The 16,171-nt window shown below is 34.7% G+C and overlaps 1 protein-coding gene across 1 annotated transcript in view; it reads left to right on the top strand.

Annotated features, from left to right (window-relative positions):
• The window catches only part of GABRA1 (gamma-aminobutyric acid type A receptor subunit alpha1), a 57,908-nt gene extending 46,742 nt beyond the window's left edge, over positions 1 to 11,166 (top strand). Inside the window, exons 9-10 of the mRNA XM_026007640.2 lie at positions 2,433 to 2,635; positions 8,291 to 11,166. Coding sequence (XP_025863425.1) covers positions 2,433 to 2,635; positions 8,291 to 8,602 — 515 coding nt within the window. The 3' untranslated portion in view covers positions 8,603 to 11,166. The remainder of the gene's footprint in view (positions 1 to 2,432; positions 2,636 to 8,290) is intronic.
• Positions 11,167 to 16,171: the final 5,005 nt, after the last annotated feature.

The raw sequence follows: 16,171 nt of genomic DNA, 5'->3' as shown, positions 1-16,171 counted from the left end.
TTTTGGTGAACATAAACTACATATCTGTAAACTCCATTGTGGCAAATATTTCCTTGTTTCAAGTTATATATTTCTAATGTTTTTCGTTCAGTACAATCACAAATACAGTTTCTCAAGGCCTTTGGCCTTTTAACATTTACTTAGTGCACATGTTTCTATTGTTTTTAGTCTCAACTCAGCACATTCTTCTGTGCTACATTAGATGCCTGAGAGGCTCACATATACTTAAAGAAAAAATACACAAGGGAAAAAGAAAAAGAAGTTGTACAGATGCCTTATTATAAGGCATCCAGAATGCAACAAAGCTGAAGTCTCTTATGTCTTCAAACATCATCTTCTTGATGGTCATGCTCTGTCATTTAGAGGCAATGTGATTATGTAATTTTGCTGCCAGGTAGATACAAGTTTTAGGTTCAATCTTCACTTTTCTAAGATTCAATGGCCTATATAATGAGAAGGCAATTCAAGTAAAATAGTACTGTTTAAAAGATTAAGTGAGAAGAATAAAATAAAATATGTAAATTGTCAGGTTGAGTTCTTGGAACTCAGTTGATGAGCTCAACACATTTTTGTTCTTTTCCCTGTACTTATAGCAGGAATTGTAAGATATCACACACACACACACACACACACACTCTCTCTCTCTCTCTCTCTCTCTCTTCCCTTTATGCTATTCTTACTTTTAATTTATGGATATATTTAGTTTAAGAACACTCATTCCCAAATTACTTCTGACAGTTGCCTACATGAACCAAAATTTGAAAAAAAAAAAAAAAGGAATTCATTGTAGCAGAGATTTATTAACAAGGACTGAAGTTGTCAATAATAATAGCCATTAACTTTGTTCTTGGTATCAGGCTCAATGCTAAACACTTTATTACAGCATTTTATTTAATACTCATAATAGCCCTCTGAGTTAGACTTATTAAAATTAATTTACAAAGAAATAATTTTTTGAAAAACCAACAGAAGTTCAGAATTGTGAGGCAATTTTCCCAAGGTCATTCAGCAATTACAGAGCTGGGATTTGAAACTGGGTTGTTCTGTTCCTCAAATACCAACATTTAATTACCTTTGCTCTTTGCTCAAGTTAATATTGATATGTAAATTTAAGGGCTGTTTACCAGCCAATATTTCTTAAACCATTTGTTGGTTGTATAATACAGATAATGCCCCAGACCTTTCTGTAACACCGCCAAAGTTTAAGTCTATTCCCTACATCTGTGACCATGTTTCAAAAATATGATTTAACAAAAGTCTTTGTGTTTGTTCTTAATCTTATCACTTCCTAACATAGTTAAAAAGATCATCTACCTTAAAAATTCATGGAAAACTAGGGACTATTGGATGGTTTAAAGCAGCTTAGAAAAATCAACCACCTACCAGCTGTGTAACACTGCTGATTCTCTAAAAATTAATCAAAAAGGGTAGTTATAGATAAGAGTTTTAGATACATCAGATGACAGTATCTTCCACAGCAATAATTTATCATCTTTAAAATGCTTTTACCTATTAGTGCTAGGAGATGGTGAGGTTGGGACTAGTCACTGGAAGAGGTTAGAAGTTCTTCCATACTATGCAGCCTATTGGGTGAATTAATTAATATATTTTCAAATGGCTTACAAGGTATATTACAATATTCTATTATAATGCAATACATATACTAATAATCTAAATAATCTAAAAACAACTGACTTGAAAACTGCTTTGAATATTGATAACTTTAATCACTGGGGATGGATTCGCAGAATAGGGCCAGATGAGGCAGCATTAACAGAGAAAGGGAAAGCTTATGGACATTTGAATCAGAGAAGCTTGTGCTCAAATTTTTGTTTTGCCATTTCTGTGCCATGTGGCCTCAAGCAAGTGACATGCAACACATTTCAGGAGTTCTTTCAAAAAAGGAGCTGTGTCAGAATTAGGGGGAAAAGATAGTATAAAAGCAGAAGAATATATAACAAAATATTATCCTAAAATAATTCAATTACCTATCAATTATTGATTAACAAGAAGCTATGGGCTTCTTGGTTTATACATTTAGTATATACAGATATAATATTAAACAGAGCTGAGGACCCAGCAATTTCTTGTGTTATCAGAGACAGTAAAGATCTACGCTTTCTGTTTAAAGAGTTGGGGACAATAAGATAGTATAATTTCCTTTCCTGCTCAAGATACCCTATTCAGTGTGCCCATTTAAAGGAACTCACAATATTAACAGCTTCTCAATAGCAGAGCAATCTATCCCTCCAAGAGGTCCCCCTCAATCCCACCACACTGTGAAATGCAAATGCATCCATCCCAAACCAAAATGGGATGAACTAAAAAACACAGTGTATCTGTGGTCCTGCTGGTTTCTCTTTGCACAAGTAGGCTGACCTCCAGTGATCAAATTTTGTAGTGTGAATCTTACTTCATTTCTTTCTTTACAGGAGTAACAACTGTGCTCACCATGACAACTTTGAGTATCAGTGCCAGAAATTCCCTCCCTAAGGTGGCTTATGCCACTGCTATGGATTGGTTCATTGCAGTGTGCTATGCCTTTGTCTTCTCGGCTCTGATTGAGTTTGCCACAGTCAATTATTTCACCAAGAGAGGTTATGCATGGGATGGCAAAAGCGTCGTTCCAGAAAAGGTAAGTACTTTAATATCCCCTGTGGTATGTATCACCAGTATGTCTTACTAAACCTGTGAGATGGCATGTTTGGACCTCAAGGGATGGATGAAGAATGCAGAGACTAGGTAATGAGGATTCTATGTTTCTTAAATCGTAAGTGACTGTATGCTAGGGTAATTTTGGTAGGGCTCAAGAGAGAGGTTGTTTAAGTGGGCCAATATACAGAGTAGAGTGAAAGAGATAAAGGAGAGATGAAGATAAACATTCCTACTCAAAAATGCTTTCCTATGGTCTCTGAGAACAATTTTAATCAACTTGACATTAGGAGCAAATAAAGTTATGCCATTATAATTTGAACTTGAAAATCATTGTCTTTTGGTTGATTTCTGAGCCTAATCACTTTGGTCATAAATATTATTACTCTAATGTCTCAATTGAATTGAGTTTACAAAATGCATTATCACCAATTTTCAGTGAAGTAAAGGACAAGAAATATATTTCCTTTCCAAATTAGAGGTTTGCTTTAAGGATCATACACGGAAGTCACAGAAAAATTCTTCACTGTAGAAAATTATTAAGTCAAGCTCATTACTGCTTGCCTAAATTAGAACCTATTTTAGAGTGTATTTTAAAGCACATGTGTGGAGGATATTTCTACTCCTGTGACTTGAAGGAAAAATATGTCAAAATGTAAGCGAGCCTTGGGATGATGGAAAGAAGGTCAAAGTCAGAGACACAGAGATTGTAAAACATCTAGAAATAATCTAGGAGGAATCACTCTGTAGCAGCTTTTTCCCAAATTCTATTCCTGGGAGTACTAGTCTTATGAAATAGTCTCAAAGAATAAAGTTCTGTGGTTGAATACACTTGAATAATGCTGCATATCACAGAGTCACAGGGTATTTAAGAATCTGAAAGAGTCTATAGTAAAGAAATTAATTTAATGGTGTTTTCCTCATAGCTCTACGGATGTACTAAAAAAGAGAATCTTTTGCAGTGGAAACATCTACCATATTTAAACTAATTTATAGTGTGTTACTGACTATAAGATGAGCCATTAATATATGCAAAAGTAAGAAAGAAAATATGCTGCCAAGTAAAAGCTCCTATAGATATACCCCTCAGGCACCGATGAATCAGCTAACACCCTGATAATCTCCTACACAAGTAAAAAGCAAAAGAAAGTTCTGTGTAGAACGCACTATGGCAGCCAACAGAACTTGAACCAAGCTCTCAAAATTCACTTGCCTTGAAACATACTTGCCAAGTATTTAAAAAAAAAATCTGAATTTGCAAACCAGGACCTTGGCTCAGGTTCCATAGAGAGAAGAGACAAGACAAAGGGATTGCACATACCATTTGGAGAGAGGAGTAAGAGAGTGAGGACAGAATGATTATCAGATACTTACTTTAGCCATTGATGGTCTCCATTTGTCCTAGAGTAGAAGGACAGCCCAAAGAACCATACATGGAGAATGGTTAATCATAGGACCAATTATAAGACATCATATAAAACTACCAATTATAAGACATAGCCCAGAGTCATAGATGTGAATTTATTTATTTATTTATTTATTTATTTATTTATTTATTTATTTTAAAGATTTTAGTTATTTATTCATAGACGCAGAGAGAGAGAGGCAGAGAGGCAGAGACACAGGCAGGGGGAGAAGCAGGCTCCCTGCAGGGAGCCCGATGTGGGGACTCATCCTGGGTCTCCAGGATCACACCCCAGGCTGCAGGCGGCGCCAAACAGCTGTGCCACCGGGGCTGCCCCAGATGTGAACATTTTTTTTTAATTTTTTTTTTTATTATTTATTTATGATAGTCAGGAGAGAGAGAGAGGCAGAGACACAGGCAGAGGGAGAAGCAGGCTCCATGCACCGGGAGCCCGACGTGGGACTCGATCCTGGGTCTCCAGGATCGCGCCCTGGGCCAAAGGCAGGCGCCAAACCACTGCGCCACCCAGGGATCCCCAGATGTGAACATTTTTAAATGCATATCTTAGAATCACTGAAATAGTCTGCTAAAGTGCTTCAGAATTGGTGATATCTAAACATGGTTGATATTTAAGTGGAAAGTGATGTGCCAACATTGGGGAAAATTGCTTTTCTATCTTAATATTTTCTTTGTTGCAAGAGGCCAGTGTCTTTCTGATTCTTTCTCATCAGTATCAGTTATTAGCAACTCGTTAGATGAATTTGGTCTGGAAAGCATAGAATTTAGGTTGAGGTATGATTGAACTCACCGTTCAATTTATATTTATCTCTGGAGTATTTACCTCTAATGAAGGTGATACAGGTCAGACCCTGTATTCATGTCTCAAAGAAAATACTCTGATCTCTATTAATCTACAGTCCATGTTATTCAGTATAAAAATATAGATGTTAGGTAGAGTTGTATCATATATTATTTATCATTATCATTATCATACACATATATTATTTATCAATAATTCATATATATCTATCATCCTAATGAGAAAGATAATATTTTCTGTAAATTATGCCTCTAAAAACCTTCCCCAGGGCTTTACTGGTTTGATTTACTTATTATAGGGAGTGTGAGCACAGTGTGATCCAGGTCTCATGTTGACATTCAGAGAGTATGAATAAAATATGCTTTCTATGACCAGGTGAGTGTTTTCAGGAGAGTTAAATTTTCAATCTCTGACATGGTATAACTTGAAAAAAATTTTTTTTTGTAAGGCATCACATTAACAAGTGAGCCTTCAGGATCCTGCTTAAGATCCATTCTTGTATGGTAAACTGCTGGAAGAAATATCAGTTTTTTTAAAAGAATATGGAGGAGCTCAACATTCTCAAAGATTAAAGAAGATTATTAAGTATTCTTTCCCAAATAAGCCAACCAGATATTTCTCAATATTTTATTCAACATATTTTGCAAATAAAGGCACCTAACTTGAGAAACTTTAGTACTGGAGTATTATCATAATTTGGCACTGGGAGAAATGAAATCTATTAATAATACAAACTCTTCTCCAAGAATTATCCCTGCTGCAGATTATTCATTTCAATTTATCTAACAGGATGTCTGTCACTGAACAAGTTTTGGTTAGATTGGAACCTACTGCCTCTCTTCAACAATGGAGTACATACCATTTTATCTAAAGGACATGTATGCTTTTTCATGTAGTCTGTAATGTTAGAAGTCTTATTTGTTAAAGGAAAATGGACTAATACAAGTTCAATTTGGCAGTTTAATTGCATTGAAATAAATCCTATCTATTTTTTTTATTCCAGTATAGTTGAGACAAAATATTACATTCGTTTCAGGTGTACAACATAGTGATTCTACAACTCTATGCATTAATGCTGTGCTCACCACATGTGTCACCCACCATACGGTGCTATTACAATATCATTGACTCTATTCCACATCCTATGCCTTTTATTCCCATGATATACTAATTCCATAACCAGAAGCCTGCCTGTATTTCTTACTCCCCTTCACCCATTTTGCCCATCTACCTCCATGCCCTCCCCTCTGGCAGCCAACAATTTGCTGTCTGTATTTATGGATCTGTTTCTACTTTGTGTTTATTTATTCATTTGTTTTGTTTTTTAGTTCTACATATAAGTGAAATCATATGGTATTAGTCTTTGTGTGACTTAGTAAACCATATCTATTTTTGACCTGTATAATTTTGACGTTTGAAAGAATCATTTTTTCTTGCTTTATTTTTTACATATAATTATGCAAATTTCTGTCAACTTCATAAAACTTAACCAAATCTGTCTTCACTATAAGATCACTTCGAGTAACTGACCTTACTTTTAATAATGTAATACCAGAAAGAAAAAATTCTGGGCTTTTTGTTGTTGTCCTAATGTAATTCTTAAGGATTCAGAGAGGGGGAAAAAGGTAGCAGATAGGTCACAGGGCTGGATAATAAAGAAATTAACCTGTTAAAATTCCTGACTAGTGTGCTTTGTGAAAAGCAGCAGATCTGGTAGTAATATTTTATTCTGATTCAACAATAAAAATATGAATTATTCAGAGAGCATTGAGCCTGGTTGGTCAAGTTTAGCTGCTCATAAGTATTTCTGTATACCCTTTTGCAGTAATCAGTAGCATGGCTCTACTTCTGAGGAATTCCAATTCAAAATATAGCTGTACCCAAGACATATTTGTTCTTAAAAATTTTAACTAGTGATGTAGTGTGCACAAAAGAATGAGAACTACCCTCCTAGGCTAGTGCTGTCCAGCAGAAATATGTGAGCAATATGTAATCTAAAATTTTCTAATAACTTTGTTTTAAAGGTACAAACCAGTGAAGCTGATGTTTTCTTTTTTTCTTTCTCAAGTTTTTATTTAATTTCTAGTTAGTAAACATACAGTATGATATTAATTTCAGGTATAGAATTTAGTGATAATAATATGCTTTTAACCAACATATCAAAAATATTATACTTACAACATGTAAACAATAAAAAAAACACTATTAAGGAGATATATTACTTTTTTCTCTTTTTTTATAGTAGGCCTTCAGAATCCTATACATATTTTATACTTATATACATCTCAGACTAGCCACATTTGAAGTCCTCAGTAGTTGCAAATGACTGGTGGCAATTGTATCAGACCACATAGTTGTAAACAATGATTCACTTCATTTTTTAGAAATTTCTATATGACAGAAACCCCAAGAAATGCTGCAGTTGTGACTCATTGCACAAATAACACTGACAAGCAGCTGACATTGAACAAAAATTGACTTCAGGATACCCTGAAAAAACTCTGCTTTATCAATCCACTTGCAACATGAGGAGAAGGAGCAAATAACAGTTGACTCAGCAACTTATTGCTGCAAAACAAACCACTCCAAAACTTAGTGCCCTAAAGTAACCACCAGGCGTTTGGGTCTGGGAACAACCTGGTGGTACTTCCATGAGTAGGATATGGCTCACTAACATGCTTGCAGAAAACTAGAGGCTCCACCAGGGGGAGGCATCCACAATGGCCTCTCACTCATCTGGGGCCTGATACTGGCTGGTCTCTGGTCTCCCAGTTTTCTAGTCCAGGCTTCTTCATGTGGCAGTAACATGTTTCTAGAGGGTAAAGGCTGAGGCTACAAAGCTTCTTGAGGATAGATTCCTAAACTGACATCACATTACCTCTTGATGGGAAATCCTGGAAAATACTCTGCCCTTCTTTTCCAGCTTTATTGAAATATGTGACACATGACATTGTGTGAGTTTGAGATATACAACAATGTGGTTGATATGATACTTATATGTTGTGAAGAGATTACTACCATAGCATCCATGGTATGGTATGGATTGGTATGGAGATTACTACCATAGCATCCATGGTACGGATTACCATCTCTGTCCTGTCACATAGTTACCATTTCTTTTTTGTGGTGATAACATTTGAGATTTGGTCTTAGCAAGATTCAAGTCCAGGATACATATTTATTATTAGCTATAATCACTGTATGGTTAGATGCCCTAACTTGTCAATCTTATAACTGGGCATTTGTGTCTGCATTTTTAATTTGTCTCAATAATACAGCCATACATTATATTTCTTACAATTTAAATAAAGCATAGATTTGGATTTCAAAGTAAAGGTCACTTTACTTAGCAACTTATAAACTTCCTTCCCACAGTCTACTGAACGAAATGCTTTTACTCTTTCCTTCTACAGCCAAAGAAAGTGAAAGATCCTCTCATTAAGAAAAACAACACTTATGCTCCAACAGCAACCAGCTACACCCCTAATTTGGCCAGGGGTGACCCTGGCTTAGCCACGATTGCTAAAAGTGCAACCATAGAACCAAAAGAAGTCAAGCCGGAAACAAAACCACCAGAACCCAAGAAAACCTTTAACAGTGTCAGCAAAATTGACCGACTGTCAAGAATAGCTTTCCCGCTGCTATTTGGAATCTTTAACTTGGTCTATTGGGCTACATATTTAAACAGAGAGCCTCAGCTAAAAGCCCCTACCCCACATCAATAGGTCCTTTTATTCACATCCTGTTGTTCAGTCCTCTGCACTGGGAATTGCTTTCTGTTCTCAACGCAGTGATTCCCACCTGCTTTATTGCCTCTGTCTTAAAGAATTTGAAGGTTTCCTTATTTCCATAATTCATAGAAGAACAACAGACCCCTGTCCAGCAGTCCAGAGCAAAGCAGAACATATAGCTGAGAGACAGGATTCTGAGAGGAAGCAAAAGGGAAAAAGCACGACAGAAGGAGACAGAATGAGAGAGGAAAGGTATGTGAGTAGGTCCAGACTGTAGGGAAAAGTAGAAGGAAAATAAAACTTAACTCTATAACTCCAGGTCATTTGTAGATATATATTTCCAAATGTTCTAAAAAAAGATACTGTATATGTCAAAAATATTTTTATGTGGAGGTGTTTCAAAGAATAAATTATAAATGTTTAATGAAAGAAATTTTAAAAATCTATTGTCTTTATTGCACAAACTTCAGTGTGCTTTACATTTTGTTTTGTTTTTTAAACTGATGTATAGCTTTAACACTTCGTTTCCAAAGCTGAAGACCCCCAATTTTTCTCCTCTTAAAAATAGCTAATGCATTACTCTGTTGTTAAAGGCTATTTTAAAATTCGTGGAAATGGCATACGCAAATGTGCAGTTCCTTACCATTAAGCACATTTAGTCCAAAAGAGACAAATGCTTTAAATAGGCTACTTCACCCTCATCTGACCTTTTATCACTAGATTCAATGAGGAATCATTTTAACAGACATACACTCAATAAAAACTAAAAACTAAAAAAAAAATTAAATAAAACAATTTAAAAAATACTTTCTTTGCCACCCTATCTATATCCAGATAGCACATGGGTCCAATAATCACTTGATTCTCATTATAAAAAGATGTTCTTAGAGGGGCAAACATATTTTGCAAGCTCTAGAATTGTTGAATGTATTATTTTATATAACAGTACATTAAAAGCTTTAGATTGAAATTTATGACTAGTAAACAAATATAGAATATATAAATTATATATGTAAATATACAGCATGAGATTGTACATTTTTTACTTTTTTAAAGTTATGTTCTTAAAATATTGTGTAGGACTCACCGCTCTTAGCTGTTAGAATGTTGTAAAGTGCTATGGAAATACCTTTAGAGCCTGAATTAAAAACAGAACAGCCTGTGGGAATCAGATGGAATTTAAACAGATGGGTATAAAGTCTGCTTATGTAGAGAAAGCTTATAATTTCAAACTATCACCCGGTGTACAGTAGTAAATCAGTTGCTCTCTGCTCAAGTCATGCCACATTTCCCTATCTGAGGCTCTTGTAAAATAGAAAGAAAATGGAAAAGCATTAGTTGGAGCTAGAAAATCAGTTGTATATTATTGCTATAATTGCTGATACCAACTATCTCAATAAGTGTTGTACCATATGTAGCATTAAATATAAAAACACATGAAAGAATGTACAGGAAATAGCTTTTATTGAGTAACATTATTATATTTCATTTATACTGTAGCAATATATTTGTAGGTATACTATGTAAGGGCTTTAACTACAAGAGGTCCATTAATACTCCCTATAAAAATTCTGGTCTGTTTCATTACTTCCCAGATGTTTTAGAGATGAATATTTATTCAGAAGGTATTTTTGAAGTCTCCTTTTGTCTGACAGAATTTCAGAGATGTTTAAAATTAGCATCCAGAATCCACAGGTCATAGTCTAACCACATTTAGAATACTACAGCATAAACCTATCAGCATAATTGCCAAATAAGTCTGTTGGGATCCGTACCCAAGTTTTGAGCAATGTTTCTTTCAAAAAGCTGCTATCCAATGATGTAGGAAAAAACACAGTTTGTGTTTTCCTAAGCAAACTCTGGTTTTCTTTTTAAATGTGCTTTATTGTTTGATTTGGTCCTGCCTAAATTCAATGAGCTAGGCCAATAAAGACTGAACCAAGGACGTTTCATCCTCTGGTATCATGTGTAGATATCATGTATAGAAAATAAAATAAAATATGGCTCTAACTTCTGTGTTGCTGTTTATATCTGTTATTTTTCGGCGTTAACCTAATGTGTTTATAAAGAGCATTTTATCTTCCAGGCTCCTCATGGATAACATTTGGTCTGTATTTTGCTCACTAGATGTGAATATTTCTTATTAGTCTGCTTTTTGCTATGCAATGATTGCATTTCTATCATTTCTTAGTTTGTTAGTATGTGTGATAGTATTCTATTGTATAAATTGATTGCACAGTTTATCAAAGACCAATTATTCTATGTAGCTTTTCTACAGTGCTTTGCTAAACCATGTAATACTAGTTAAGTCTTCCTTGAAAATAAAGATACACTCTTATAGAGGACAGTTCCTGTTTACTCCCAGGAACATTTTTTAAAAGATGACACTGAATGTTTATTGCACCTTAGTGCAGTGAAGTGGCAATAAAACCTAACATGAATCGAGGTTGTTTATGGCAGATGCATGTATTGCTTTACAGAGTTTAGCAAAAGCTCTTAATTTTATGTCATACTGTATTCTATTATAATAATAAAGCTAACATTATTCAATAACCAAATGGAATGCTTGACTCTCTTTTCATACTATCAATAGGACCTACCATTGACCTGTTTTAAACATTTTCACGTAGAGCACCATAAGGTGCCAAGTGCTAGTAAGGATCTAAAGTACCAAGAATATTTTTGAAGATGTATCAACAGTATGACCCTAAACTATGATTTTTAAATTAATCACTTTAAAAAGAGGAATTATTAAACACCCAGTATCTGGTAACTTCAGCTCAAAATTTATAAAACATAAATAGAACAGAATCAAAATGCTGAAATGATAGTAGAATATCTTGTCAACAGCAAATTTGCTTTCTGATCTACTGTGCAGAGACCTCATTTGTTTTGAGGGAGGAGTCTGAGCATTGTCATTTTAAAAGCTTCTCTGGAGCTATTATATTCCTCAGTGTTTCTATGACCAGGAAGTCAGATTAAAGTACAAAATACTTATAATCATTTGAAAGACAATAAAAAATGATTTCTATGACAGACATTAAACTGTACCTGGTTTCTACAGACGAGACTATGTGAGGCAAAATCTTTCCATGTCAGATGGTGGCCACGCAAAAACAAAATAAATTATGTCTCTACAAATAATCTTCAAAAATTTTTAAAAGATTCAGGATTTAGCAAAATTAATCATTTTAAAATCCTCCAACCAAATTGCATATTCAATCCAAATAAAACTGCTCATATAAATTAGCTGGATCCACGTTCATTGATTTCTTGGCTCTCACAAAAAACGAATGTAGTGAACGATGGTAATTTTGGCTATCAAAATATATCCATGTCGGGGCTCACCATAGTAATTAGCTTAGGAATCAAAATCAGAATGGAGTTGGCATAATTGCTGACCATCTGTTTGAATTTCATTATACCTGTTTGTTAAGACCTTCTGTTGGAGTTTTTTAAAATATCTCCAACTCTAGTGACCAACAAGAACAAGCATCTGACTCAATTACATTATAGCCACACTTCAGTCAAATAAACTCCAAATGTTAATTTAATTAAACTAAATTCTTATAACATTCACTAAGTCTCTATTGTGTGTTAAGTATTGTGCTCTATGATAGGGGTGTAGACATAAATATTTCATGGCTTTTTTTCTTAAGGAAATTGCAATTATGATAGAGGAGGAAGACAGAGAATCAGGAAAAGATAATAATATAAATATGTAGGTAGAGGATGCTAAGAGACAATTGGCAGGGCTAACTTGGCACTCTTCATAAGTTACATAGTTATATCTGTAGAAACTAATCCTGTCCAAGATAAAACTTGAACTGTAAGAAGAATTGAAGTGGTCCTGGACCATTTGTCAATGGCCCAGGGTTATAATGCCGGCCCTATGTATTGTGAACCATTGAACTACCATCTAATACGAGACCTCTTAGAATCCCTCAGCTACTATGGTAGGTACTGAGATTATAGAAATGAAGATGACAAGATGATCTTGGAAAGCTGTAATTCACAAAGAATCCAAGTGAACATGAAGTTACAACACTTTAAACAAGATGTACATCTATCAATAAATGCACAAGGTATGGGGCATTTATAACTTGGAAAGTGGTATAAGGGTAAGCTTCAAATGAAAGTGTTAGCTGAGTTTTTAAAAGATGACTCAGGTAGGAGGCATCCTATTGTTGGGAATGGCTGATGATGAGGAAGGACAGGTCTTTCATTGAAAGATGATAGTAATGTATTAGCACTTAACTCAGAGAGTCACAAAGTCTATTGCTAGAGAAATAACATATGTGTATGATGTAGACCAAATATGACACTAAAGCAAGAGCTAAGGCCTGTGAGAAACTGTCTCCTGAGCCTCAGCTGCAGCTATTTCGTGCCTTGTGGAGAAAGAGGCCATGTATTGTTGCATGTATTCCAATGTTAAAAAAAAAAAGAAAAGAAACAAAAACAAAAACTAAAAATGCTTTTTAACTCTACTTTTGAAACTATTGTATTTGTTAAATATAATATATGAGCCAGCTGACTTTGGCTAACTCAACTGATGAGAAAGTCTTTTTCAGAAAATCTATACAGATTAATATATTCATTTGATAATCATTAATTAATCAGCTATATTGTGTTTGGTGCAAGAATTATTTCACAGAGAAAGAGAAGGTGTTCCTCATTATTTAGTGAGCAAACTTTAAAACTGTATTTGAAACAATTCTGTTTTTCTACATGTTCTAAAGTCACATTATTTTTCAACAAAACATTTGTGGTCTAAAGAGAAGTTCGGGGGGCACCTGGGTGGCTCAGTGGTTGAGCATCTGCCTTTGACTCAGGTCGTGATACCTGGGTCCTGGGAACCCCACATTGGGCTCCCTGCAGGACTCCTGCTTCACGTCTGCCTAAGTCTCTGCCTCTCTCTCTGTGTCTCTCATGAATAAAGAAATAAAATCCTAAAAAAAAAAAAAAGTTCGATATCTGCATGGGGCTGTAAAGTATTAAGATTCTTTCTGGTTTGGGTTGGTAATTTACCTGTATTTCTCTAACTGTAACATGTGGCACATTTATTATGGAATGATTTCTTCATCAATAGTCCATCAAAGTATAATTGTGGATAATATTTCTTTTTTGGTTCTTACCATAAGCAGTGTAGTTATAAAGAAATTTATATAAGACTGTTGATTTGCCTAAAACACTATGTAAGTAATATTGCCTTCATTATAACACTGATGCTTTCAAAACTCATCTTTTAAAAAAAATTTATGCTGGATTTCCTTGACTAATGGTCTATGCTTATTTGAAAAAAATAATAATCTTATAAAATATTACAAACAACACAATTAGTCATTTCACATCAAAAGGAAAGTTCATCTGAAAGAAGCTAGAGATGACTAGGGTGTTCATATGGGCAGTTTGGTATCCACCTTAGCATAAAGAGCCCCTGAAGTCAGACATCTCACTTTAAATATTGACAGGGACCATTGGGCAGCTCCTGCTGAGCCTCATTTATGCAAGAAACAGGAATTATAATAATTAATGTGAACAATGCTAGAATGGCAGAGTAAAGACATGAGCAAATACACCTACCCAAGATAAAATAAAACTTGACAGGTTCTCTAAAACAACAATTTCAGGGCTCTAGAAATCAATGAAAGCCATGCAACAAAGTAAGGAGTCTTTATTCAAAACAAAATAGGAATGAAACTTTTGTAAGAATGTTTGTATGCTATATTTTCATGGGGAATTACACTCATGAATCTTTTATCCACAGTTTTGCAATAATGCTATCAGTGAAGGACAAGCTGTGTTAACAAATACTTTCCCTCCTGAAGAGATCCTTACTTAATTTAGGGCAAGGTATGCAGAAGTTCCATACCTGTGGATACTATTAGAAACTACAGTAGCAATCTTATAAGCAAATGAATGGGAAGACTAATACTGAAGGTAATCATAAATTACAATCCCCCTAAGAGCAAACAGAAGACCAGAAGAAACAGAAGTGGAAATTTAACAGGAAGGTGAGGAAAATAAAGCATTCAGATTGGGCTGACTTCAAAGCAGTATAATCAGTGTGTTTGAAGAATCAAAAAGGTATATTCAAGTCATAAGAGTATTATGACACCGATACATTAAATAGAGAATCTCAATAAAGAGATAGAAATTATTAAAAAAGTAAATCTAAGGGGCAAATCTAGACTTGGAAATAAACTGAAGTGAGGGGCACTTGGGTGGCCCAATTGGTTAAGCGTCTGCCTTCAGCTCAGGTTTTAAGCCTGGGATCCTGGGATCAAGTACCACATCAGGCTCCCCACTCAGCAGGGAGTCTGCTTCTCTCTCCCTCTGACCCTACCCCTATTCATGCTGTCTCTCTCTCTCTCTCTTTTTCTCTCTCCCTCTCTCTCTCAGATAAATAAAAAGTCTTTTAAAAAATATTTGAGGTGGTACAGTTACTAGAAGAGCTCAAAAGCAAATTTGGATTATTATTTTATTATTTGCATGTGATATCCACATTACTCACAGCCTATGTTTGTGGGTTCAATAATTTTATTTAAAAAAACTAAAGTAACAATATTTGGGGGTAAGGAAGGAGGGAAAGAGGATTTAAACAACAAAGGATGGCCTTACTACAGAAAGTATATACATTTTACTGTAAATGACAAGGAATTCAAAATTTTATTGAAATAAATCTTAGAAATTTTATTTCATTCAATGTAAAACTAGTAACTATAATAAATTCCACCCACAAATGGAAAAGTGAGTACAAGTAAAATGAAGAAATAAAATTCAATGAACATGTGAAAACAGAGGATTTTTTTCTTACATAATAAAATTCAAATATTTTTGAAAATTAATTTGCATTTTCCTTTAAAGAGAAAACTCAATTTCGGACATTACAAACGAGACTATATTCCTCTCTCTATATTCTAGTTCAGCTGTTTTTAAGTCATTCAGTGCCATTTGCTCCTGCTGTTTTCAGCTCTCTTCACTTGACCATGAGCTGCAGTTTGCAACTGATCAGAGAGCAGAAAAATGTCTGTGGATATTATAATTATTATAAAAGGGTATAATCTTGAAAGATGAAGTACAATCTATGTTCAAAATGATCTATAGAAGGTGGCAAATATGTACACAATAATGAAAGACTGCCTAGATCTTCCCCACATTGAAGGTTATGAAATGACACTGCTGAATAGAATTAGAATTTCAGGCCTCACAATGAGTGCAGGGTGAGGGGTGCAATAAAGGGTCTCTTCAAAATACTATTGAGCACTTCTCTTTAACAAAGTTATTCAGAAGAAAACAAAAACAAAAAAGTTATTCAGGTACTAAAAGGTTAAACATTTAAATTTGGTTTTATTAATATTGGTGATTCTCTGTTCCTCAGCAGTCCTATTTCTGCACAGATTACCATTGGGAGTTGATTAGTTGGCATGTGGAAACTGAATCCACATATTTGGAGGTCAGCTGTCCACATTAAGTTCTGCTTCTTCCCTTCATGGCCACTGTAAAAATAGAAGAAACAGAAATAATGTGCCAAAACTGTTTTTTAAATTCAAGCCTTAGGTA

This window comes from Vulpes vulpes, chromosome 4 (genome assembly GCF_048418805.1).
Source record: "Vulpes vulpes isolate BD-2025 chromosome 4, VulVul3, whole genome shotgun sequence".
Classification (NCBI taxonomy): Eukaryota; Metazoa; Chordata; class Mammalia; order Carnivora; family Canidae; genus Vulpes; species Vulpes vulpes.
This window is presented reverse-complemented; position numbering and strand designations above follow the sequence as displayed.